This window comes from Colletotrichum godetiae (assembly GCF_030913485.1).
Source record: "Colletotrichum godetiae strain CBS 193.32 chromosome Unknown BDP55scaffold_13, whole genome shotgun sequence".
Taxonomy (NCBI): Eukaryota; Fungi; Ascomycota; class Sordariomycetes; order Glomerellales; family Glomerellaceae; genus Colletotrichum; species Colletotrichum godetiae.
This window is the reverse complement of record NW_026851261.1, coordinates 151,157-174,815: the sequence shown is the minus strand read 5'-3', so window position 1 is coordinate 174,815 and position 23,659 is coordinate 151,157. Positions and strand designations below refer to the sequence as shown.

The following is a 23,659-nucleotide window of genomic DNA, read 5'->3' as shown; positions in this document are numbered from 1 at the left end:
TGAACAAAAACATTCCCCGTCCTCTTTTGCTGCTTGCAGCGGTACCCGGCGTCATCTGCCCGCCGTGCTCACCACCCACACCCCCCTTCTTCGGCCTTGTTTAGACGACGACGATTCATCCTCTGGCGACGAGAGGAACAACCTTCGTCGCGCGATCGCTTCCACGATGGCGGAACTGGACTCCAATGCGTGGTATCGCCTGTCGGAAACGCGCGTCGACAACAGCACCGGACCATTCGCTCTCAACCTCCAGCTTCGAGATGTCGGCCTCCGAGTGCATCCCGTAACCGACGGCACCGCGGCATGGCAGTTTCAACCTTTTGGCGACGTCAAAGGCCGCTACCTCATGCGCCTCGACCAGGCGGGAGTCAAACAGCAGCTAGGAGTGTGCTACGATGCAAAGGAACCGGCGACCGGAAACACCGTGGCCTGTCTGCAGGAGTCGTCAGTGGACGAGTCTCAGATTTGGGAGGTTTCGGCATGGGACGGAAAGACGGGGGAATACAAGTTTGTCAACGTGGCCAACGGGACCGCGTACGTGCTCGACGTGCATCCAAAATCGAACCTATTCATGAACAACAACGTAGAGGGCTCGGCGAGCGCGACAGACACACAACCGGCGCAGCACTGGGTCATGACGAGCGTCAGTGCAGTCAACGACGGAGCATACTCAACAATCTATTCAGGCAACGTGGCAGTCAGCACGAACTCGGCGACGCTCTTAACTACGACGACGACGAAATCGAAGACGACAACTACGTCAGGGGTCACAGCCACGGCTGCATCACAGACGGCCGCTTCCACAGCAGCCATCACATCTACGGCGACTGCGATACCAACAACGACGGGAATATCACCAGGGGCCGGAGCAGGAATTGGCGTCGGGGTCGCCATTGGGGTCGTCGGCTTGATCGGGGCCATTGCGTTCTTCTGGTGGCGGCGCAAGCAACCAAAGACTGCGCAATACAGCGAGGTCGAGCCGAAGCACGGCGGGAGTCTCGAGAGAGGGTCATCATCAATCGCGGGGTCTCCGGCCGTTGGAGGCTACGCAGCGCCGTACGGGGCGCATCCGGGGACGGGGAGCTACCCGTCATATACCGGAGGGTCGCCGGCCACGATGAGCTATTCCGTGCCCCTTGATAGGGGGTCACCTAATACCATGACCTACCCGATCCCCGTGCAGACATCATCGCCGTCTTCTGAGCCTAACCTATCCTCCTGGCACTATCCACAAACCATGTCCACGAGCGCGCTCGCCGTGCCTGCTGCTGTGCCCCGTCACCAATTCGACCATCCCGCTATCCACAACGAGTTCGCGCCGGCTGCGTCGAACCCGTCCTTTGAATCAACATCACGCTTCGGCTTTGCCTCGACTGCGGCATCTTCCCAGGCCAACTCTACAACAAATCTCAACCTAAACGACCCCGATCCGGTCCCTAGCGCACACGAGCTCGAAGTTGCCGTGCGAGACGTACCACGACGACAGCATGAACTCGGCGAATTTCATCATGGGCCGGGTTTCGACCTTTCGCAGCCGACGGCGACGACGACAGCGACGATAACAGCACCCTCGGCAGAGCTGAGCGCGTTTCAGCATGGCCCCGATACATTTACACAAAGCCACGAGGCCAAGATGCTTGGGGTGCCCACCGCAGAACTCGGCTCTCACCAGCATGGCCCTGATACTTTTGGCGACGGCCACGAAGACAAGATGCTCGGCGGCTTTCCGCCAGGGGCCGAGAAGTATCAGCCGGAGCGGGAGGACAAAGTGCTCGGTAACCTGCATGACCTGATGAGGCCGGTTGCGGGGCAGGGCGGGAGAGCTGGTCGTCGGGCGGATGACACAGACGCCACGGGGTGGCAGTCGTACGAGATGCAGTCGTTTCCGCCGCGGTGATAGTAGGAGATGATGGTAGGCAGCATCTGTCTGCCGGTAGCCACCCAGCCGAACCAAGATCAAGAGAGCCTCTAGGCGGAGTGGCCGACGTGGATGAACACAACGATACCCGAGTAATGAAAGGCCCGCCCTGCCTTTGCCTCACCCCTCGCAGCTGCCTACATGACGAATAGTCAGACGTATCTGCACACCAGCGCCATGTTACACCTCACCATTTACACCTGGTCATTTGAACCTGACCATTTACACCCGGCCGAAAAGTAATCGAGCCCGAGAGAGAGCTCCATGTGCGACGTCACCAGACGGAAAAGCGTAGATCCTGGGCTTGAGCCTCGGATGAAGCCCGCGAAGCCCACGAAACCTGGAGGAAGCCGGAAAGAGCCGCCGGATCCTCAGCCGCATTATGGAGTGCGGGAAGGACACACAGGGTCCACCGAGACGATGCACGATCCTAGGAGGGCCCAAGGCACAAACCAGGAGCCGGAACCCTGGAGATGGTTCGTCCGGGAGATCTTAAACCCCTGCGCCTAAACGTTCCCCCATCGGAACTTGAAAGTCAACCTATGGAGAAGCACTCTGCCACCCGAGAGATATTGGGAACAGAGACGGCGATTGATGTTGAACGCCGAACATTCAATTGTATATAAAAGAAGAAACAGACTTAGAGTAGACTTCTAATCCATGAATAACGACGGCCTGAAGTGCCTTATCATCTTACCGCTGTGTTTTTCTTGATTCGCCGATGCGTTCGCAAAGGTGAATTTGGATAGGAAAGTAACTCGGTGCCTTGGGGGCTCACATCTATGCTTCCTTTCCAACACTTGGTCGACTTGCTCCATTGTGTCCTCATGTCGACAATGATTTGAAGCCCCGCCCCCCCTTCCCCCGCGGGCCGCTCGTTCAAGGTTGCGGTATGTACGAGCACCTTTCCACCCAGGAAAGGAGACAGAAGCAGTTTTTTGCTGACTGATCTTTCGGAACCTTCACAGTTTTTGATATCTAAGCTTAGCCAGGCTGGTTAGCTAGACGCTTCACATCTCAACGAAGAAAATTGTATGCCTCGTTCACAAAAGACGAAAAAACACACGGATAGATACCATGGATTGGTTTCTTGAGGGGGGCAGGATGGATTCTCCTTGAACTCAAGGAATCAGCCTGCCTTGATCGACTGGACTCCGAGCCAACACACACACACACACACACACACACACACACACACACACATGGGGGTCATATTATACATCCATCGATCTGCCGCATGCTGAACGTGTCGACGATGGATTTACGGATCATCAAGCGGGGGATGAAGAGGATGGTGGACTCCTAGCTTGCCATCCAGACGAACCCATCTCGAGTACATCTTCCAACACAGCGCAGGGTCTACCAACGCCAGCGGAAAGCAAACAGGGCAGCTTTCTCAGCGCCGTCACCGAAGAGGTCAGAAAAACGGAGCCCACTGGCCGCATAGACGGACAGAGAAAGAGAGGCAGGCGTTACGACTCCAGAATTGACCCCAGAGCTGGATTGCGTCCACCACCCAACCCACCGGACGGAACCAGGTCCATCGACGCCGCTGAAGCGCGAGAGGCTTGTGATGGTGTTCGGAATCACTGGGATACGTTGACCAGGTTACTCAAACGGAGAAAATGGCCAAAAATCAGTCGCCGTCTAGAACGTCGACATCTTCCCCCCCCCCCCCCCCCCCATCTTCTCGCCCCCTCGCGTTTGGGTCAAACTGTCTTTCCCACGTTCTTGACAGAGCAGACGGACGGTCCGCCCTCACCCTCATCCACTCACCTGGGACGCCAGAGATGTGTGTTGCGGCAGAGAAGCAGTCTCAATCTCGCTGGCTCGCTGTTCCTTCTGGACCTCCAGCGTGAAGAAGGGAGCCTATTTGGCACTTGATCCGGCTCTCGACAGAGCTGGCAGTGGAGCAGACAGTCCCCGAGAAGCGGATGACCACCACAACTGCTGCAAGACAGGATCTCGGAAGCTATTGAATCAGCCACGGAACGCATTTATCTCGACTCAGCCATGGCATCACGGGACGAACAGCAATGCCACCGCACTCGACACCGGATCGAGCCCGGACACGGACCCGAACCTCCAGGCCCCGACGGCGTAATGGAAGCCCACATAAGTGGAGGTCTCCCGGCACCGACTCTTATTCCCGTTCGAGTGTCGATAATCCCCGGCTTTGGGCATGGACGCAACGACACGCTGCCCACAGGCCTTCTGTCGCCTCGGCCCGGAGATGGTTATCACGGCCTGGTGTCATGTAACATACAAACAATTCACCGTACAAGACGACGATACCTCGGCTTCACAATCATCAGCCAAGGGGGGCCTTCGTCGGCTCATGGCCATGAAGCATAGCCCTGCTGCAACGTCAGACGGCTCGAGACCGCGACACAAAGTCCAAGGCATCGAGGCTCGTAAACGGCGCAGCGATGATGCCCTCGGCATAGAGCGTCACATGTGCCTCGAGCCGATGCCACCTTCGTGATGTCAGCAGCGAAGGCTTTGTCAAGTGTTCGATGAGGATTGACGTGCGGCAGCATTGGAAGATGCAAGCCATCGACCGCGACCAAATCAACGTCGAAGCCCTCCAAGAGGCCATCCACCAGTCTAAGGTCGCGAGGGCGTTGGTCTATCAGAACAGGACTCAATCAGCCTGGATGTTGCATTGCAGATGCGAGGTGGTCTGGCCAAACACCACTACTGCTTCCACATGTCATCCAAAGTGACGGCTCCGGTTCGTTTTGCATGTGTGTTGACGCCATTGCCCACGACTCACAGTTGTGGACGGCCATATCGCCAGCATCCCTCGGGATCCTATGCAGTATAGACCACCCATCTAAACGCTCAAAAGACACCTTGCTGCCCGCATACCCATGTGACGCCTTGGAATTGGAGAAATCATGCGAGCAGGGCAAGAAATCGGGTGAAGCAGGAACTGTGTAAGTCCATTGGTCTGCTCCATGGCCGATATCGCTTCGCCAGCATAACTCCCGCGCCGGAAAACTTCCACGATCGTCGATTCAAACTCGACTCTGCCTACCATTATGAGGAGACCGGTGTAAATTTCCCAATTGAGGGTTTGTGGGTTTCGTTGCCCTCATAGGCCACGATATACGACGCGAAGCATCAAAGGGAGGATTTGATGCTGGAGTACGGAGTACGATGAGGAGCTATGCGGACTAGCTTCTGCCCCCTCGGGAGGACTCGGAGACCCCGACACGCGCCCTCTCCGAGTCTTTCCTCCGCCGTGGGGCGTGATTGTCGTGGTGAGGGTTGGTGTGGGGGATCTGGACGAGGCTGTGGACGCACAAAACTCTAACCGTCACTACTCCGTATTACCATTAACAATCCCATGGCGAACTCGGGCAATGTCCGAAAGCCTTTCCCCAGAGAAGAGCTTGCTGCAGAGAGAGGCCCAATCAGGGGCGGCAATCTCTAGATGATCTTGCATCTGGCGGCACCTCGTTGGTGCCCGAGAGATGGAAACCGGGGTAGGATGGGACTCGTGGACGCATGGAGACGTCAACGACAGATACTCCGTATGGAGACAACCGTCGAGGAAGAAAAAAAAAAAAACTGGTTGGCGCGCGTCAGAGGAACCGGTTCCGAAATACGGAGACCAACGGAGCTTGTCGGAAGCGTGACAGCTCCAAAGTTGCATCGTGCGGGGTGCGACGCCCCCGTCTTTAGCTCCATGCGGGGCCGGGGAGGTTTGAAAGCTCTAGCCTCTAGCTTGAAAGAGCCGCCAGTGGAGCGGGCTAGCGACGCCGGGCCAGGTTCTGGAGGTGCGGGATGGCTGACATTTGCGCAAGACGGCAATCGTCCGCTGGTGGCCGGCGTTTACCCGCATCGACTAGGTCCAACTCCACGAGACATCCATGGTCCAGCTAGCGACGAGAAGAGAAGAGAGGATGAAACATTGCGATTTTGTCAGCAGCTTGTTGACGGTTCAACCGCGACGGTCAAGCTCTCGAGATATGCAGAGCAAGATTGCCATTAGGTAATGTTAGGTAAGATATATTGCAGACGACGTCAGGTGCCTGGTCAGGTGCCCGGTCAGGTGCCCGGTGAACGGCCATGGTCCAAGCGGTGATCCCAGAGCCAAAGTGTTGGGTTGACGCGTCTGATCGGTCTTGACAAGAAGCTTGGCGGCGTTTGTCCAGACGCCAAGGTTGCCAAGGCGAGAATGGGATCGCGGGTGAAGAAGGTTGTCTCAGCACGTGTGGGAAGTCCGGGGGAATCAAGATAAGCCAGACTGTTGCTACACTACTACGGTGTCTCGGAGGGTTGGGATACTGTTGTCTGTTGATGAACAGCGGGCCAAATTCGGTGTTGTCGACTCTGTAGAGTTCACGAGGTTGCAGAGGTCGCCACAGTCAAAGTGACGAGATGGGGTCGACGAGAAAAGTCCCGAGTTCAAACTTTGACATGACCAACCTCAACGACATCAAAGCCCGGACGGACCTCAGGACAAACCTCAAGACGTACGCCCCGAACCGCTCCGAGTCATCGCCTAGCTCGCGATGCAGAAACCGAAGCTGCCATGGCGCCGAGACGAACACCATGCGCAATCGCAAGTACCGTGAACTTGGTCGACCAGCGGCAGGCATTGCAACCTGACGTCCATTTAACGTGGTTTCGTCTGAAATTTCGATCTCTAAGTACCATCAACAACAGACCCTGTCTTGCCCAGTGGACGGTGGGAGTAACCCTCAGGCATGACTTCTTGTGCGTGCTTCAAAACGGCCGAAACTGTGATTTGCAAGCAGAGTCGTGTTTGAGACGGGTGGGGGACGGGCGTCGAGACTCGAGACTTTACTGCGTCTAGGAGAGACTAGACTGGACGCGTGGAAGGTCCTTGTTTCAATCCGCAGAAGATCCTCATCGAGTGTGATGAACAGCCAGGAGAAGGGGGAGTTCGAGCCTTCCAAGTTCGAGGAGTGGGTGAGCTTGTCGTGCTTGTGAAGTCGGGAGGGAGCCATGACCAGGGGGGGTATGAAAAGTTTTGGAGCCAGGCCTGGCATTCGGTACCGGTGGGTCTGCCGTCAGCGTGCGGTGTGGGTTCGCCTTGTTGTGGCTTGCCGCTAAGCGGAACCCCTGTGGAGGGATCGGGCAAAGTCGGGAGCTCGTCGTGTCTGAGGCTTGGGAGGACTCAAAGGGAGAGTCATGCTCGGTATGCAGACGTCGACGGTGTTGTTGTCAATCTGTTCGCCTTTGCTTATCTTGATGAATTAGAGATTTGGGGGCTCCGGTCCACCTCGCTCACGGGATGGTGGGAAGATGATGGGCAGCAAAGGGGGCCGTATCGGGTGTTGAACACGAGTTACGAGCTGGCGCCATGGGCTCAGACGGCGGGATATCGCAGCAACTCCCGCGGGAGGCTTGATTCTGACGTGCTCCAGCCTTTGATAGGGCGGGATATCGCCTGATGAACCTTTAACCCGATATCCCGCCGAAGTTTTGGGCCCTCCGTCACAGCGTCATTTCGTATCCATTGGGGAAATCGATTTCGCGAGCGTCGTCTATTCAGGCCTGGGTCTTCAATCATATTCCAGAAGGGGACCCGGAATTTTGCCAAGGGGCGAAAAGTACCTGCAGACACCGCAGCGTCGCATCAAAGACAAGCATGGGGTTGAATTCCGACGGCCGACCCGGATCCAAGTACCTACCCCAACAGCTGGTGGAAGGCCCGGAGGCACGCCGCCCACTGAGTGCAACACACGCAGACAACGGACGCCCAGCTCTGGAGGACAACGGTTCGGGACGCTGTGACAGAGACTAGCCGGAAGAGGGCGATGGCCAACAAATGTGACGGCCGTCATTGGCTGGCGGTTGAAGATATCCCCCGTCTCTTTCGGTTCCCTCGTTTCAATAGTAGTTGTTGATTTGTTAGACTTTGGACATTGCGTTGACCGGCCGAGCCCCTGATTTTTTTGCTTTTCACCAAGCAATAGTGCGACGAACAAGATGGAAACATGGAACGAAGAAACTGTTGGCGTTCACGGGTCGGGGGGGTGTGTCTTTCTGCAAAGCTTCGTTCGTCCCTTGTCTACTGAGCGAGCACGTCAGCCAGACAGACGTATGGGGAATGCGACGTCAAAGGCATTGGTCAGGCTGGTGAGTCGCGTGCGCACGGAAAGCTGTGTATTCGTCGTTCGTACGGACAGAGGCCGTGGCGGTCCCGGGGACCGTCGGAGGGCGGATTCGACATTGTAGGTTGGAGGAGGCCCGGACGGGTGATTGCTAGGTACAGCTAGCGTCGGCGAGATGTCCGGCCGGTGATGGAGAAGCAGAGGGAGTTCCATGGGTTCCACCTCGCGAGGGAAGCCCAAGTGGATGTTCTTCTGTTCTTCCGGTGGAGCTGGCTCAAGGGTCGACGTCTTTGGGTGTGAGGGGGGGCGGCAGGCGGGAATGGGATGCAGGTGCAAGTGCAAGTGCAAGTGCAAGTGCCAGTGCTGGCGGGCTGCAAGGCGCGACAGGGTCGTGGGCTCGAGTACGACGACAACGTACATTGGGCTGCATGGCTGACGACTTTTTGGGGGTTGAAAGTGCCGACGGTTGACACATTGTGCCGTATTTGTCGGGGATTTCTAGTGTTTGTGCCGACGTCGCACCTCTCTTCTCTCTCTCTCTCACCGGTTGGCGGTTTTGGAGAGGCGGGAGGGATCAGACATCCCAACAAAAAGAGGTGCCTTGGGCCTTTGGGGGTACGCAGTAGGCACAGCTTAGCCGCAGCTAGGTGAAGCTTGGGTGCGTTTAGTTGCCGTGGATGATGACTGTACGTAAGACGTCTGCACAAGAGGCCGTGGGCGTTTGTTGCGCCTGCGGGCGTCTGAGCCTTTGGTTCCTCTGGACGGCGAGGAGTGAGGATTGTGCGATGTGTTGCAGTGTCTCACTGGGGCACAAGCAAGAGTCGATGGGGACCAGGGCGCAAGGGGATGGCCGATGGACGATAGTCGCTAGGTCAGGGGAAGAAAAAATAAAATAAAAATACGGTGGTACACCAAACAGAGAAAAGAATGTGGAGTGACCCAAGCATGAAGGAAGCCGTAAACAAGAATGGTCGGGGGGCAGGGCCGATTGGCAGTGATGATGACTCTTCGAAATGTTCCTTTTCTGTGCGTGTTCCCATTCTTTGATTTGGTGAGAATCAGCGCGCAATTTTCAGCGCCCAGGAACGGCGGCCAGTAGCACCTGGTCTACGGAGTACCTGCCCTATGACTCTGCATCGTCAAATGAACAAGGCAGGACCGATCCCGTAGTCGGAGCTGCCTTCCGTTGAATCAAGTGTAGAAATAGCAGGAACCACCTGCCTTGGGGTACCTTCCATTCCATTAGCCACGGCAAGAGAGACTTCCAGTTGCTTCTTTCCTTTCTGAGGCTTCACCCATCAAGGGGAAACAATCTGAAAGTTGACAACACCCAATCCTCTTTATGAGAAGATCTTTACGAAACTGAACTGAATCAATTTGGATCGCCTCGGAAAGAAACAACAACACTCCACGGACATCTACACGAATAGTTCGTCCCCACTCGCCGCCGGGACAGACTGGGCTCGACTGCCGCTGCGCCGCTGCTTGCAAGTTTCCTGCTTAGGCTGACATCCCACGCCTCCCACGCCCACGAACGCCCTCCCACGTCGAAGCGAAGCTAAACCTTCCGCATTCCGTCAGCTCACCTTATCCTCAAAGTGACGGACAGCACACTCTCGAGTCTCCACTGCAGCTCGTTTCCCAGGTAGGCAGGCCCCCTTTCCACGGTGGATTTCGCCCGCCACGTTGCATCTCAGTCCTTCGTCAGCTTCCATGCAAAGTTCCAACTGCTCGTCGAAAGACCAAGATAGCATCACCACCGTACGCCATTGTGAGCTGACGGAAACGGGCCGTCCACTAACACCATTGAGTTGTTCTCTCAGGCTAATTACCCGTTTGCTATTCAGGAGTGCGAACCACCTCCTGATTCTTGGACCTCGTCCTTCGCTTCCGGATACACCGTCCCGGCGTCACCACGTCTTCACCTTGCCGCCCTCCCGTCGCCTCACCGACGCCCCTCTCGGCCCCAACCATTGACCTTTACACACGCCCCCGTCCTTGTGTCGCCTAGAGCTTCCCGTATACGGAGAACCTGACGAGGTACCCAGTTACCCCAACTTGAAAATTTTCATCGGCCTTCTCCAATTCTGTGTGATTTCAGCCAGAATTGCACGAAATCGAGGGAAAAAACGACAACCAGAGGAAAAAAGAAATTGCCAATTCCTAGGATCGGGTCTGGCTTCCGTCTTCTCCCACCCTCCACACCGACACCCCCGTCTCAACCCTTAACCACCCCGGTCGTCGACGGACCCTCGTCGCCCCCGTTATTCAACCACCCTGGTCTCCCGGCTCCACGCCGCACACCCTGCTACCACCTGCAGCGAACCCTCTGCACAATCCGACCCCCGATTCGGGTACCAATCCTCAGTCCCTGGGCTCCCTACGGATACCCAGGACCCAGGCTGGAAACCTTGGAAGCACATCACACAGTTGGCTGTTGGATTCGAATCAAAGCTTGGAGCTCCTCCAGCGTACGCTCGAGTTCCAACACACGCCACACACACACACACGCACAACGCACAGTCACAGAGCACTCCCTTGTCCCCGCCATCCCATCTTCTCTCTTTCTGGGTGTGTGTGTGCGCCGTCCCATCCCTCCATCACTTTCCCAATTCTCGTTCCTCGTCCGCCCGTATCCCGTCTCCCGTCCCCAGGCTTCGCTCGTCCGTCGTCCAGGCAAGTACCCGGTACCTCGACAGCTCTGCCGGCGCCTGGCCTTGCTGCCATCCCTCCTTTGTGAAACCGCCTTGAAACCCCCTTCTCCCTATCATTCTCAGATCCTCCGTGGCCATGGGTCTAAGTCGCTGTACCTGGCCCGGCAAGCCTCCATCGACGACCGGACCAGTTCACAAGGTTTTAAACCGACTTTTCCTCGTCCGCGATCCAGTTGCAGGGAACACAACGCCCTTCCCCTCTGTTGGTCCATCCAATGCGACTCTTGCGACTCCACGCTCTCACCATACTCTAAATTGCCCTCCTGCGCCTTCTCCGAAGACTGCTCTCCCACGTCTACCTCATCAACGACTAATATCACGTTCCGGCCGGTCCCATCATTACACCACACGCACCACTACCCATCACGCTCATCTGCTTCGCCTCGGAGCTCCAACTACTACTAATTGCCTCGTTCCGTCGCCCACTCCCGCCTCCTCTTTCTTCTCCGCATCTCTCCCACCGACACATGCGCCGGTAATGTCAATGGCGTCGTATCCCTTCAGTTCAGCCAGCTCCTCAGACATCTCTACGCCCCGGTCCTCCTCGCCTTCGCCATCGTCCGTCGCCTCTGCCCGCTCCTCTCGCTCTTCTATATCTAACAAGCGCATGTCCATGTCCAGTCGCAGAATGACAGACTTCAACCCCATGTCTTCCGTCGACATCTCCGTCATTGAAGACAAGATGAGAATGGCCTCCCTCGACCAGCACCGTGGCTACTCCCAGAACACCTTTGGCGAGGTTCAGCAATACCGCAACACGGAATACGTGCCCAAGACCCAGGCCACCGCTTTCCAAATCCTGCGCGAGCCCCTCTGGAACAAAGGTGAGTTGATCACGGCAGCACCCCACTTACACCGTCTTTCCTGCGTCCGCACTGAACCTTACTGCACTCTGCACGCACCGGCTTTCCCCCAACATGGCGTATCCCTTCAGTTTGCACCCTTCTATATAGCCTCCCTCTTTTTTCCTCCCACCATCGTCCTTTTTGCATCCTCACCACCCCCCCTTCGATGGCTTCTTTACTCTCTGGGCGCGCTTGTCGTCTTCCCTCACCACTTCCTCGACTGCTCAATCCTCTGCCTCGTGCTTCCATCCACTCGTCGTCTAAACTAACCGCCATGGTCGAATCAGGTCTCTCCTTCACGCCCGAAGAGCGCGTCACCAGAAACCTCACCGGCCTCATCCCTCACACCATGGAGAGCCTCCAGACGCAATGCCAGCGGGCCATGAAGATGATCAACACCCGCCAGACCGACGTCGACAAGTACCTCTACCTGTCCTCGCTCAAGGCCCAAAACTTTGACCTCTTCTACCGCCTGCTCATTGACAACGTCCGCGAGCTCATGCCCTTGGTCTACACCCCTACCATTGGCGATGTCTGCCTGCAATACTCGACCCTCTACACCCGCCCTGAGGCTCTGTACATCTCGATTAAGCAGCGAAAGTCCATCCGCACCATGCTCCGCAACTGGCCCTACCCCAACCCCCAGATCTGCGTCGTCACTGACGGCTCCCGCATTCTGGGTCTTGGTGACTTGGGTGTCAACGGTGTTGGTATCTCCGTAGGTCTCGCGTCCTCTTCCTGTGTAACTCAACTAACAACTTCAGATTGGCAAGCTCGCTCTGTACACTGGTGCCGCCGGTATCCACCCCGAAAACACCCTGCCCATTGTCCTCGACACCGGCACCAACAACGAGACCAACCTGAAGGACCCCTTCTACCTTGGCATCCGCTCCAAGCGTGTGTCCGTTGCCGAGCAGCAGGCGTTCATGGACGAGTTCATGGAGGCCGTCACCGAGGTCTATCCCGAGATGACTGTTCAGTTTGAGGACTTCGAGTCCGAGAAGGCCTTTAACTACCTCGACCGCTACCGCAACAAGTACCGCTGCTTCAACGACGACATCCAGGGAACTGGCGCTGTCGTCCTCGCCGGTTACATCAACGCCGTCGAGCTTTCTGGCGTTCCCCTCGAGGAGCAGCGCCTGGTCTTCATGGGCGCCGGTTCCGCCGGTGTCGGTGTTGCCAAGCAGCTCGTCGAGTACTACACCAAGCGTGGCCTCAGCGAGCAGGTCGCCAGGGACAAGTTCTGGCTGGTCGACACCAAGGGTCTCGTCACCAAGGACCGCGGTGACAAGCTCGCCGAGCACAAGAAGTACTTTGCCCGCACCGACAACAACGGCCACCAGTTCCGCACCCTCGAGGAGGTCATTGAGTACGTCAAGCCCACCGCCCTCGTCGGCCTCACCGCCACCTTTGGCGTCTTCACCGAGTCCGTCGTCCGCGCCCTCAAGGCCTCTGTCGACTCTGGCGGTCTTGGCCGCCGCCCCGTCCTCTTCCCCCTCAGCAACCCCCTCACCAAGGCCGAGTGCACCTTTGAGCAGGCCGTGCAGTGGACCGACGGCACCGTCATCTTCGCCTCCGGCTCCCCCTTCAACCCCTTCACCATGAAGAGCCCCGACGGCCAGGCCATCACCTACCACCCCAACCAGGGCAACAACGTCTACGTCTTCCCTGGTCTCGGTCTCGGTGCCATCCTCGCAAAGGCCTCCAAGGTCACCGACGACATGGTCTACACCTCGGCTGCCGCTCTCGCCGCGTCTCTCAACGTTGACGAGATCCACAAGGGTCTCATCTACCCCCGCATCGAGCGCGTCCGTGACGCCAGCGTCATCGTTGCCCGCGAGGTCATGAAGTCTGCCCGCAGAGCCGGTGTCTCCAAGCTTCCCGAGTCCCAGTGGGTCGAGTGGGAGGAGTGGGGTGACGTCGCCCTCGATGCCTGGATCAAGGAGCGCGTCTACGACCCCGTCAGCTTCTCCGAGAAGAGCCGAATTTGAACAAATCACACCCCCAAAATTGCGACGCACAGATTGACTTGCATTTACGGATCAAAAGGGCTTGGATAGGGAATACCTGAGACGTTCTCAGAGCGAAATTGGTTTTTTTCGGCGTTGGGGTAGGCATCAAGGGCCTTGGCTTTCAATCTTCCCGAGATTTGAGCGACGGGAAATACACATCATCGTCATCTGAAAGGACGACAACGCTTTTTACTACGAGTACGCCCCCTATGTGGCTATCGTCTCCGTAACGCCTGTTCGCGGCGGAGTTTTTTGAATTTAGAGTACGAAGTAGAGGAGGAGATTGTGGGGGAGACAGGTTCCGCGGTAATACTTCGTGAAGCTACATGGCTACATGGAATCGCGATTAAGAAATAGACTTGGATGCCTCTACTACTGTGCGTCGATTGTGACCTGACCTTGACCCCGTGAGAGAGTACAAATTTCTGGAAAGCTTCCCGAGCTTCGTATAGGAAGAGAACGGAGGTGCCTCGGCTCGAGAGCTTGAGCTTGAACCCAAAAGCCGGGACGACATTGAACCAACCGTCCCCAACTTTTGCTAGGGTAAGCGTAGATCCCCCAATTTTCTCTCTCCGCATCAGCGCATAGGGACGAACCCCACCCGCCCTCCAAAATAGCTTTGCCCCAAAAAAAAGAAGAAGCACGTTCTCCAACCCCGTCCGAAGTGTGTTGGGGGGGGGGGAGATAGCTCGGAAGGTGTTGGGAGGGGCACAGGGGGGGTACGAGGGGAGAGCAGAAGTCCGAACTAGACCGGACTAGGTAGGCCAGCGCATGCTCGATTGTGTTGTTTGCTTTGGTGCTTCTCTACTGAATACCTAGTCTACGTGAGGATGGAGAATAGTACGATTCGTGTGCGTGCAAAGATACGAAAATTGGAAGTTTCGTAAATGAGACAGACGACGAAGTAAACCCGGGCGCTAGGGAATTTGGGATTGAGACAACACATGCCAGCCTTGGGGGGGGAGACATTGTTGCGTAAGTGTGTGTGTGTTGGGCAGGGAGTGTCCTGAAGAGGGTAGGTAGTTTGCAAATCCAATCAATGTCATACGCGGACGCGTCCATGCAAGTCAGATTGAGAGAGAGAGAGAGAGCAGTTTCATTCTCGGTATCGCGTTGGAGAGAGTGTGTGTCATATCCACGCCCTTCCCCCATCTCCCCGACCTGCCACCCTACCTACGAGGAGTGCTGAACGATGAGCCCGCTGGATAAGGTTATGCCTCGGCGAACAAACGGACCTTCAACGGCGTCTGTGTTTTGTTCCAACTCTCTCGAGCGTGTTGGGGCGAAGCAGGTAGACTGTACAATCCCACTCTCCCCCAGAAGCCCTCGCGCACCTACGAATATCGCAGGACACGACGACGAACCATGCCAGCTAGCTCATGGCGTGGAAGAGAAAACATCGGATGGGCTAAGAAGCATCGAAGCCCTCTGCCACACACACACACACACACACACACACACACACACACACACGCACGCACACCTCTCAATTCGGTCCCGCCTCGGGATTTACTCCACGGACACCCCCCTAGCTCCCCCCGCCGCGGCGCCGATGCCTCGGCCTAGATGTTGAGGTGCCGGTGAGTAAGGGGTTGAGGATCGCCGACCGAACCGAGAACCGAAAGAACCCCCATTCGTCTCCTCCCCCTACCCTCCATCGGCGAAGCTTGATTACGCCGCCCCGGTCTTGTCTACCTACTCTCTGGGGCATGGAGCGGGCGCGGAGTGAAGGTGCATGCAAGGTAAAGTTATGGATGGTGTGGGTGGTAAGGCGGACAGGGGTGGTGGGATGGGAGGATCTGCCGTCATGCCCGTGATCCTCCGCAGTTGCGTTAGTCCGGGGATTGTTTGTTTTATTTGGACCGGGGGAGGGGGAAGGATGGGGGAGAAGAAGCAGTGTGGAACGACGCTCCTCCTCCTCCCATGTGGTGCTAGGTACTCTACGGGAAAAGGTAGGTATGTCAGGCAGCCCCCCGGCCCCCACGCGGGGCCATACCCGGAGCTGCAACCTTTCCCGACCTCCTCCGACTACAGACGGAACTTTGGATCCGATGCTACCCCAACTTCCATCACTTCTTCACCTTCAACGCAACACCTCGGTAATGTAAGAAATTGGTTTTCTGGTATTCCAACTATCTGGCTGTCTCTATGCCTAGCACATGCCCGAGCACATGCTTCAAAGGCAAAGCAAGAAAAAAAAAATTGGGGGGGTATTCGTACGAAGAATGACGGGACAGCAAAAAGGAAATTTTTGCTTGAGGGGGATGGAAGTGATGAGGACAACCGGTAAGAAAATGTGTGAAAAAACCAGGCCATGCTATGCCGTTGTGATGAAGCTTTCCCCCCTGCCTCGATATGATGTAATGAAATGTTTCCGTCATGGTATGCTTTCGACTCGTGTGGCGCAAAAGACAAGCTCCCAACTCCATGCTCTACGCAATGCAAGTCGCTTGGCCTCCGTCCTACCGTGTCGACAGTTTTCTAGCGCCCCAAATACACCTCGTGCGTCGCTGTAAACGCCAAATCAAAGCCCCAGCTTAGCCCTTCCGAAACACACGCTTCGTGCCACCAACCTTGCCCATATCGCCAAACTCTGAAGTCTTGCGCGTCTCGCCGCTAGCGGCACGCACCTTTTCCTTGACGCTCTCTACCCACGCCCGATTCTCCTCGCTCATCTCGACCTTGCGGCCAGTAGGTCCTGCCAGACCAAGGAAAGAGCTCTCGTCCTCTTCCCAGCTGATGTGGGAGCTCGATCGAGACCGGTTGGAGTCTTCCGAGGACGGTGTCGGCGTGAACTTGTCTGGGATCGGCGGAACGGCCGGCGTGTTGGGAAGCAGCCGGGGAACCGATGAGTCGCCGGCGCCAAAAGACTTCCTAGACTTTCGGACATTGAGCGGCGTCATGGGTGACATTTCCAGCGCGGACGCTGGCCGGCTCGGCGGGCTCGAGTTCGCGGCACGGCTGCTCGCACGCGGCAAGTCCTGCACTTTGATCTCGGCAGTCTCGACGGGTCCGGCAGAGCGTCGGCCGTGATGCGAGGCGTACTCCTTGAGGTACTCGCCGAGATCAGCCCATCCACCCCCAACTCGCACCATGACACGCTCGCCGTGCTCGCCGACGCAGCGGATGAGAAGCTTGATGGGCGCTTCGCCGGTGGAACGTGACAGGTGGTAGACTCTGACGTCTTGTCCGCTTTGAGGGCGTCTGGGTCTGGGGTTCTTGGCGTACGCGGGAGCGAGCGTCAGCCACGGCGTAGTCGCCCGCGAAGATGTCCGCGATGTGGTAGACATGGCAGAGACGCTCCTCCGCATGGTCTCCCGAGACGGCTTCTTAAGCCTCTTGGCGGGCATGGTGGGAAGATCGGGAGGCGGCGGGTTCAAATCCACCTTGGGCGTCGCTCTGGCCAGCTTGATATTGGCTGGGATGGACTCCAAAATGTTGCTGATCTGCTGTCGGAGGTGGTCATCTTCCTTGTTACCAGTCTCTCTGGGCGTTCCCATGCTGATAAACGAGTGGTCGAAATCATCCTCGTTGAATGACGACTCCAGAGGCAGAGCCGGCAGGAGACCCTCATCCTGGGGCCTTACCATGGGGCTCGCGCTGTCTTCTCTGTAGCCCGGCCGGAATGGGGGAGAGCTGGGAGGGCTGATGCTCATGAAGCGGTTAGCAGCCGACTTGCGGCTCAGGGTCTCGGCACGCTTCTGCCGTGGCAGAGGAGGTGAGGCTGAGACTTCGGGCATGTCGCTCGAGGCATCTGCCAGGAGGCTTGTGTGACCGTGGATGATTGTGGACGAGTCTGAGGCGTCACTTCCGCGTCGGTCTGGTCGAATCAGCGGCGGCAGCTGCACTTCCTCTTCGTCTTCAGGCGTGTCGGGCAAGATCTCGTCCGCATCGTCAACGGAAGAAGACGAATTGGACCTGGCGTTGCTTTCAAAGACTGCTCTAAGCTTCGACACAACGGAGTCTTTCTTGGTGTCCTTGGGCGCACCCGACACCTTCCTTTTGGTGTTTTCTTCGTTCTGGACTTCGCCCAGTGGCGTACGCTTGGGCTTGGTAACCTCGCTGGAGCCATCGAGGCCAGCGACTGGCTGTGTCTTCTTCTGCGCTTGCAGTTGCGAGGGAGAAATCTCGATTGTGTCGTCGTCGGAACCATCCGACTGCTCCGGAGTGGCCTCGTCGGCAGAGACAGGCTGGCTGTCGTCTTCCGGTGGGTTGATGGTGATGGGCACTGGCAAAGTTACGGTCCTCACGTCGTCGTCCGCAGCAGGCAAGCCACTGGGTTTTATGGGCTCTGTCTCCGTCTCCTCTCTGATCACCGGTGGAAGCACTTTCTGCTGACGCACCCTAGTCCAGTCTCCTTGTCGGATCCTTTGCTCGCCAGATGTCACCCAGTCGGCGTAGTTGCGCTCGACGGCCTCCATACGGTCGAGCCAGGCGTCGGGCAGTGTATCCTGCAAGCCCTCGAGGCTGTCGAGCATAAAGTCGAGGCTGCGTCCGGATTTTGTGATTTGAGTCTCCAATACCGACTTGACAACAGTAATGGCATGTTTGAGTTGGGAGAGGGGGTCTTGGGCTCCATCTTCGGCGGATGGCGTACCCGCAGGAGATGCCAGCACGTTCCATGCAGATTCAAGTGCGTACTCGGCCTCTGCGATGCCAGACAGCAAGTCAGGTATGCGGCGGAGGACAGAGAGGCGGATGTGCCAGACTTTGAGCAGTCGGCAGAGCTTGGACAGATTCGGCAGTGCCTGGACGATGATTGCCGTGAGGAGAGCCGTCAAGTCGTCCATTCGGTTGTAGGAAAGTGCCCCGCCTCCGATGGGCCGCGTGGGTGACAGTGGCGTTCCGGGTCTCGATAGCGGTATGATGTGGGTATGCATGACGTGGGTCTTGATTTCTTCAATGTGCAGCTCGTCCATGTCGTGAGAGATGCCGTCCACGCGCTGCTCGTACTGAGCGACGCTCTCGGCGGGTAGGCTGCCGAGGTACACCGGCTCGTCGGCATCCTCGTCGAGTTTCGTCCGCTTTGCATCTGGCATCTCAAAACCTGCCGAGCCGCTCGTGCCAGGCCACGGCCAATCGGAAAGCTCCTCGAGCCATTCGTAAATCTTCCGGCTGGCTATGGCGGCACGCATGGCGAATTCCTGTTCGTTCACGGTAGAGTTGTCGAGGCATTGTTTAAGTTCAGTGTTTGGTGTCTGGAGCATCTCGACGGCGGTCATGGGTGTAAGGCGGCTCAAAAGGTCGTCGTTGGTTCGGGCACGGGTGGGTGAGTGCTCGTCGGAGTGGCGGTACTGGCGCCTGGCCGGGCGAAGCTGGTGGCCCGGCCCGGGGGTGATGGGCGGCGGAGGGTCGGTCATGATATTGATTGCTGGAGAGTAGTTGTCGGTTGTCGAACGAGCGATTGATCTGTCAAGTAGGCAGGCATGACTTTGCTTCTATGAACCTGGGAAAAAGACGTCTTGGATGAGTATGGCCATGTCGTGGATCATCGGTGGTGTTTGTTGATAATCATGGACGTCCCGATCCGGCTGACTGATGTCTCGGTGGTGTCTCGCGTTCCTGACTCTGGGAGGTTGCTGGAAAGAAGACGATTGCTCGGGTTGGGAAGTGTTCGTTTGGGTGGTTGCAGGATGTTCCAGACGGCAGCGACGCCAGTGGTCGTAGGCGCGGCGCGGGTTCCCGGAGATCGGAGATGCAAGGGAGCGCAGGGATTCAAAGGTAGCTGCGAGATGTTGTTGAAGAATAAGAAAGAGCGGATGAGGTGAGGTGGACGAGGTGAATAGGTAGGTCGCTGGTGAGTATTCAAAGAGAGAAGCGGAATAAAGGAAGGTAGGGTGCAGGCGGTGAATGGGATGAAAGAACGAGACAACGCAGGATGTTTCGCGGTGGTTAGAGAATTGAAGCTGGCGCGATGAGATGGCACCGGGGGATGGATGGAAGAAGGGAAGGGCAAGGCGCAAAGGAGCAGTCGGCAAAAGGAGATTAGGTGTCTGGCGTTGTCGAAAGAAAGAGGAGATTTATTAATGAGATTTGATGGATATTGGTTGCCGCATACGGGGGATGACTGCCAGGTACCTTGCCTCCACCACCCAGGTAGGAATGCGGACTGGATGAAAGTCAGGTACCCGAAGGCAGAGACAACAGTGGGCGAAAGGTACCTTTTACCGACACGACAGGCGGAAAGATACCTGGCTAGCACTGCCCTGAATGTCGTGGAGCGATGGTGTGGGTGAGCGAGGATTTGATCGGTTCGTGTGGAGTTGGCCGCTGTTCTGGGTTAATAGGCCTCCAGAACGCCCCCCTTGTCATGCAAACGCGCTTTGCTTTCGCGGCTTTCGCCAGCCAGTCCAGCCCAGTTGGTCTCGACAATCCAACACACGCTCCTAATAATATCACAACTATTGATTTACAACTCTCCACGTTCATCCGCATCGTCCGCATCGTCCGCACCCCCGAGTCTACTCTGTACAGATACAGCACGACACATCAGAGCTTCCTCTGCCCCGGCAACTCGTCTCTAGCACCGCACATCCTGACGTGTCGCGAGACGGGCTTTGCGCCGCTCGCATTGGGGGCGCGTTAAAAAGGGACCGGACTGCGCGTCGGCTGTTCCTTGCGACTTCTGAGGACCCTGCCAGCCGCATCCTGCATGGCTGCAGAGAACATCCATGCCCTAGAGTGGTGCTATGTGATGCGTCTGCCGCATCTTGGTGTCCTTCCGCCCTCGTCATGCTGGGAATTCGATGGGTGTCCCTGTCTCAACTTGATGCGGCCACTCTTGTCAGCCTCTACCGCCTGGACCAGCATAAGGTCGCTGCCCGGGAGTCCTTGACAGAGTTTAATGGGTTTGATAGGGGGCTCTTGATGCCACAGTCGCGATGCATTTCGCGTTCCCGCCTACGGAGTAGGTTGACGTGAACACACATTGGCCATCCTCTAGACACCACCCTCGCACGTTCTCTCCATGACATGAGATGGCATGCTGCACGACACTGTCACTCGACGCTCGGATGCAGAGAGTTTCCCTGCCAGACGTGCATGTTTTGACACGGTAACATGGCCCACGGACGGCCAATGTCAACCAGAAGCTCTGAAAGCTGTCAGCAAGCTTTCTGACTAGTGGCGCGAGCTGGCAAGCCGCAAAACTCAAGCCTCAGACTTTTGGGATCAGCTTGGTCAGCGTCAGCTACCTACTGTGTTCGTAGCTAGGCCAGGCGGACGAAAAGTCAGAGCGTGGCGCCAGCCCATCGGCTGCTTCCATCGCTTCCGGCGATCATCATCCCCCCACTGCGGTGACCTCAATTAGTTGCCCTGCTATCACGCATCCAGCTGCGGAACCGGAATGATTGGACAGCGACGCATCGCCAGCCGTCGAACCGTGGGGTACTTGCATGCCTGGGAGCCTCCTCGACCTCTATCCCGTACCGATGCCGCCATCGGGATCGCGACACATGACCAGAAGCTTCATTCCATCGCCCAAGAGCTAGCCACCGCACGGCGAAGACGCGACTGAGTCCTGGGTCCGGTTCTGCTCATTTCCTCAGATTGTCCACCCAAAAAAAAGTGTCCCACCCGTCGTCATTAAACACTCGCTCGCTGGCCCGGAAACGCGCTCGGTACCATTTCGCCTGACAGCTCCCCCTGTCCCGCTACCCTGCATTCGGCTACCTCATCCTTGGAGCTCTCAGATTGAACACGAGGGGTCGTTTGAGCTTGACTCTCAAGGGAGCTCCAGACTCCAGTGTTTCCAAGGGAGCTCTGCTGGACCTCCCATGTCACTCCAGTGACAGCGTTTGGACGTTGCGCCATCGTCTCGCGATCGGAGAGATTGGCAGTGCTCTTGATCCTGCCACGCTGCTCATCCTGGATAACACAACTAAAGTCTTGCATTCGCTAAATCTAGATTCTATGCTGGTGGCTTGACGCCTGAAAGCGAAACTCGCCGTCACAGCTTCGGCGCAACGTGCCTCCATTTTCCTATGCCGGGGTACACGAAGCCAAGCTCCCGGAGCGTCGTCGCGTTCCCTCCTCGCTTCTCAAATTCCTGCTTGCTCGGCCAGTAGATGCCGCGCTCCCAGAACTGCTCGTCATGCCAGTATGGCGGCTCTTTGCCTTGCTGGGTCGACTCCGCTACCCAGTCGTGCAGCATGTTGAGATGGCGACCGTCGTCTCCATCGTCGAGCAGCACGTGAATGTTCTTGTCGCCGCGCCTCTTGAACAAGTCGAGCTCCCATCGTTTCTGCTCCTCCACGGGCGGCAGCTTCAATCCGTTGGACCACACCGCGCCCAGAGCCGCCGCCTGATTCTCTGCCACGGGCCAGGGCACCGTCTTGACCAGCAGTCCGGCAAAGGCCAGAGTGGGGTGCTTGATGAGGAACAGATGCTGGTACAGACCTCTGACGCCTTTGCCGGTTGTCAAAAGGTTGGGCTTGAGAAGCGCCGGCAGGAACGGAAAGCTGAAGAAGAAGCCGGTGCAGTAGATGACGGCGTCAACGTCCTCCATCACCGTCCCGTCATTGTAGACAACCGCCCTTTTCTCTGGCAGAAATTCCACAATCTCAGGAACCTCCGTCACCCCAATGTGAACGACCTTGTCCGGTGGAGTCGCATGTCGTACAGATAGATACACCCTGTCCGAGACCGGGCTGAGCTGGCGGGCTATATCCAACCCCGAGGGCCCGTTGCCCACGACAATCACCTTTTTGCCCGAAAACGGCTCCGGGACGCGGTAGTTCTTGGAGTGCAGGATCGCAGACGGATGCGCCTCGTGAAAGGCCTTGATGCCCTTGACGTCCGGGATGAAGGGGATGTCATAGTGCCCGTTGGCAATGACCACGGCGTCGTACGTGTCGCTGAACAATCGGCCGGTGATGGTACACGCGGCCGTGAGGTCCCACCTGTCTCGGCCGTCGTCCCCCTGCCGGAGCTCGAGCGCCGTGACCTGGTGCGAGAACTTAATGAGGTGGCGGACGTCCCTTGCGTACTCGACTAGGTAATTGTAAATGCTCTGCCGCGACGGGAACACCCAGGCGTCGTCTGGGAACGGCGTGTTCTTGTAGTTCATTGTCGTCTTGATGGTGTTGGCGTGCAACGTCCCGTACATTGGTGTGGGGAACACGGGTGGCGCACCGGGCTTGCCCCCCGGCCGGAGCGGAGGGTCCTGCGGGCAAAAGGGGTCCGTCTGCGGTACATGGCGAGACGTGGTCGGGTGTGGGCTGTAGTTCCAGACGCCGCCCACCTCGGCCTGCTGCTCGAACACGACGACGGAGTCAAAGGCCCCTTGCGCTGTGAGGTATCGCGCGGCGGCGAGACCCGTCGGCCCCGCGCCGATGACGGCGATCTTCTTGATGTTGAACGGAACTGTGCTCATGTCGGTCTGTGAGACAACATGGATGGCCTTAGGGGGTACAATGAGAAGATCTAGTGACCACTCTTTAAACAACGGAACAACATGCCCAAGACCCACGAGAGGAAGTGCGTTATATCGGCGGGAAATCACCTAATCAGCTCCTTTTCGGACAGAGTGGTGGACACCGGGCGGGTAAAACGGGGATCCCTCCACCCTACCACATTGACACATCCGCGTTGCAGAGCAAAGGCAATAACAGATTCAATTGGATGCTTGGACGAGAGAGAAAAAAAACAATAATGACATGTCTGCAAGGCCTACCTCTTCTGGTCCGGAGGGAAGATGTGAAGAAGGTTAAACTGCACAAGGTTGACCCATGGCAGCCTGTCAGGTGACTCGGGAACGATCCGGAAGCCACCCGGCTCCAAGCCCCGCTTATCGATAAGGAGCCATTCGGCAGTCGTGACACACCGCCTGCTTCTTTCTACTCGAAAGGTGTGGGGCCCTTCCCGCGCAATTCGTGTAGCTCAAGCAGGAGCTTCCCTTGTTCCACATTCCATCCACACCACCGACCATGCGGTGCTACCGAATCGATCTTTGCGACCGTTTCCATCCCACATTCATTTAGCACAACTACACCTCGATATTACCAACAGATCCTGCTGATGCTCGATACCTCGGATTACATACCCGTTAGCTCCACCGCGTCCCCCTCAAACTCATGAC

General features: G+C 57.1%; 7 protein-coding genes across 7 annotated transcripts; 3 read left to right on the top strand and 4 right to left on the bottom strand.

The window, feature by feature from the left end:
* Positions 1-166: 166 nt before the first annotated feature.
* On the top strand, positions 167-1,897 carry BDP55DRAFT_726806 (uncharacterized protein; the record flags this gene model as incomplete). Its single annotated transcript, XM_060579197.1, has 1 exon — positions 167-1,897. The coding sequence occupies one exon, from the start codon at positions 167-169 to the stop codon at positions 1,895-1,897; it is 1,731 nt and encodes a 576-aa protein (XP_060431595.1).
* Positions 1,898-2,040: 143 nt separating this feature from the next.
* BDP55DRAFT_71732 (uncharacterized protein) lies at positions 2,041-2,517 on the top strand. The gene has a single exon (XM_060578372.1). The coding sequence runs from the start codon at positions 2,183-2,185 to the stop codon at positions 2,426-2,428; it is 246 nt and encodes an 81-aa protein (XP_060431594.1). The 5' UTR covers positions 2,041-2,182; the 3' UTR covers positions 2,429-2,517.
* A 5,466-nt stretch (positions 2,518-7,983) lies between these two features.
* On the bottom strand, positions 7,984-8,430 carry BDP55DRAFT_630033 (uncharacterized protein; the record flags this gene model as incomplete). The annotated part of the gene is made up of 1 exon (XM_060572105.1): positions 7,984-8,430. The coding sequence occupies one exon, from the start codon at positions 8,428-8,430 to the stop codon at positions 7,984-7,986; it is 447 nt and encodes a 148-aa protein (XP_060431593.1).
* Positions 8,431-11,331: 2,901 nt separating this feature from the next.
* BDP55DRAFT_548698 (malic enzyme) lies at positions 11,332-13,560 on the top strand (the record flags this gene model as incomplete). Its single annotated transcript, XM_060568865.1, has 3 exons — positions 11,332-11,548; positions 11,857-12,287; positions 12,334-13,560. The coding sequence occupies 3 exons, from the start codon at positions 11,332-11,334 to the stop codon at positions 13,558-13,560; spliced, it is 1,875 nt and encodes a 624-aa protein (XP_060431592.1).
* A 2,558-nt stretch (positions 13,561-16,118) lies between these two features.
* Positions 16,119-18,941, bottom strand: BDP55DRAFT_726804 (GAS2 domain-containing protein; the record flags this gene model as incomplete). The annotated part of the gene is made up of 1 exon (XM_060579196.1): positions 16,119-18,941. The coding sequence occupies one exon, from the start codon at positions 18,939-18,941 to the stop codon at positions 16,119-16,121; it is 2,823 nt and encodes a 940-aa protein (XP_060431591.1).
* Positions 18,942-19,625: 684 nt separating this feature from the next.
* BDP55DRAFT_657989 (uncharacterized protein) lies at positions 19,626-20,015 on the bottom strand. The gene has a single exon (XM_060574445.1). It carries the CDS (start codon positions 20,008-20,010, stop codon positions 19,777-19,779), a length of 234 nt encoding a protein of 77 aa, XP_060431590.1. The 5' UTR covers positions 20,011-20,015; the 3' UTR covers positions 19,626-19,776.
* Positions 20,016-21,529: 1,514 nt separating this feature from the next.
* On the bottom strand, positions 21,530-22,954 carry BDP55DRAFT_692502 (thiol-specific monooxygenase; the record flags this gene model as incomplete). The annotated part of the gene is made up of 1 exon (XM_060577123.1): positions 21,530-22,954. The coding sequence occupies one exon, from the start codon at positions 22,952-22,954 to the stop codon at positions 21,530-21,532; it is 1,425 nt and encodes a 474-aa protein (XP_060431589.1).
* Between the last annotated feature and the right edge of the window lie 705 nt (positions 22,955-23,659).

Bases quoted from the DNA above. Each gene is read 5' to 3' on its own strand.
- BDP55DRAFT_71732 (XM_060578372.1), top strand. From the start codon at position 2,183: ATGTGCGACGTCACCAGACGGAAAAGCGTAGATCCTGGGCTTGAGCCT.
- BDP55DRAFT_657989 (XM_060574445.1), bottom strand. From the start codon at position 20,010: ATGAACGTGGAGAGTTGTAAATCAATAGTTGTGATATTATTAGGAGCG.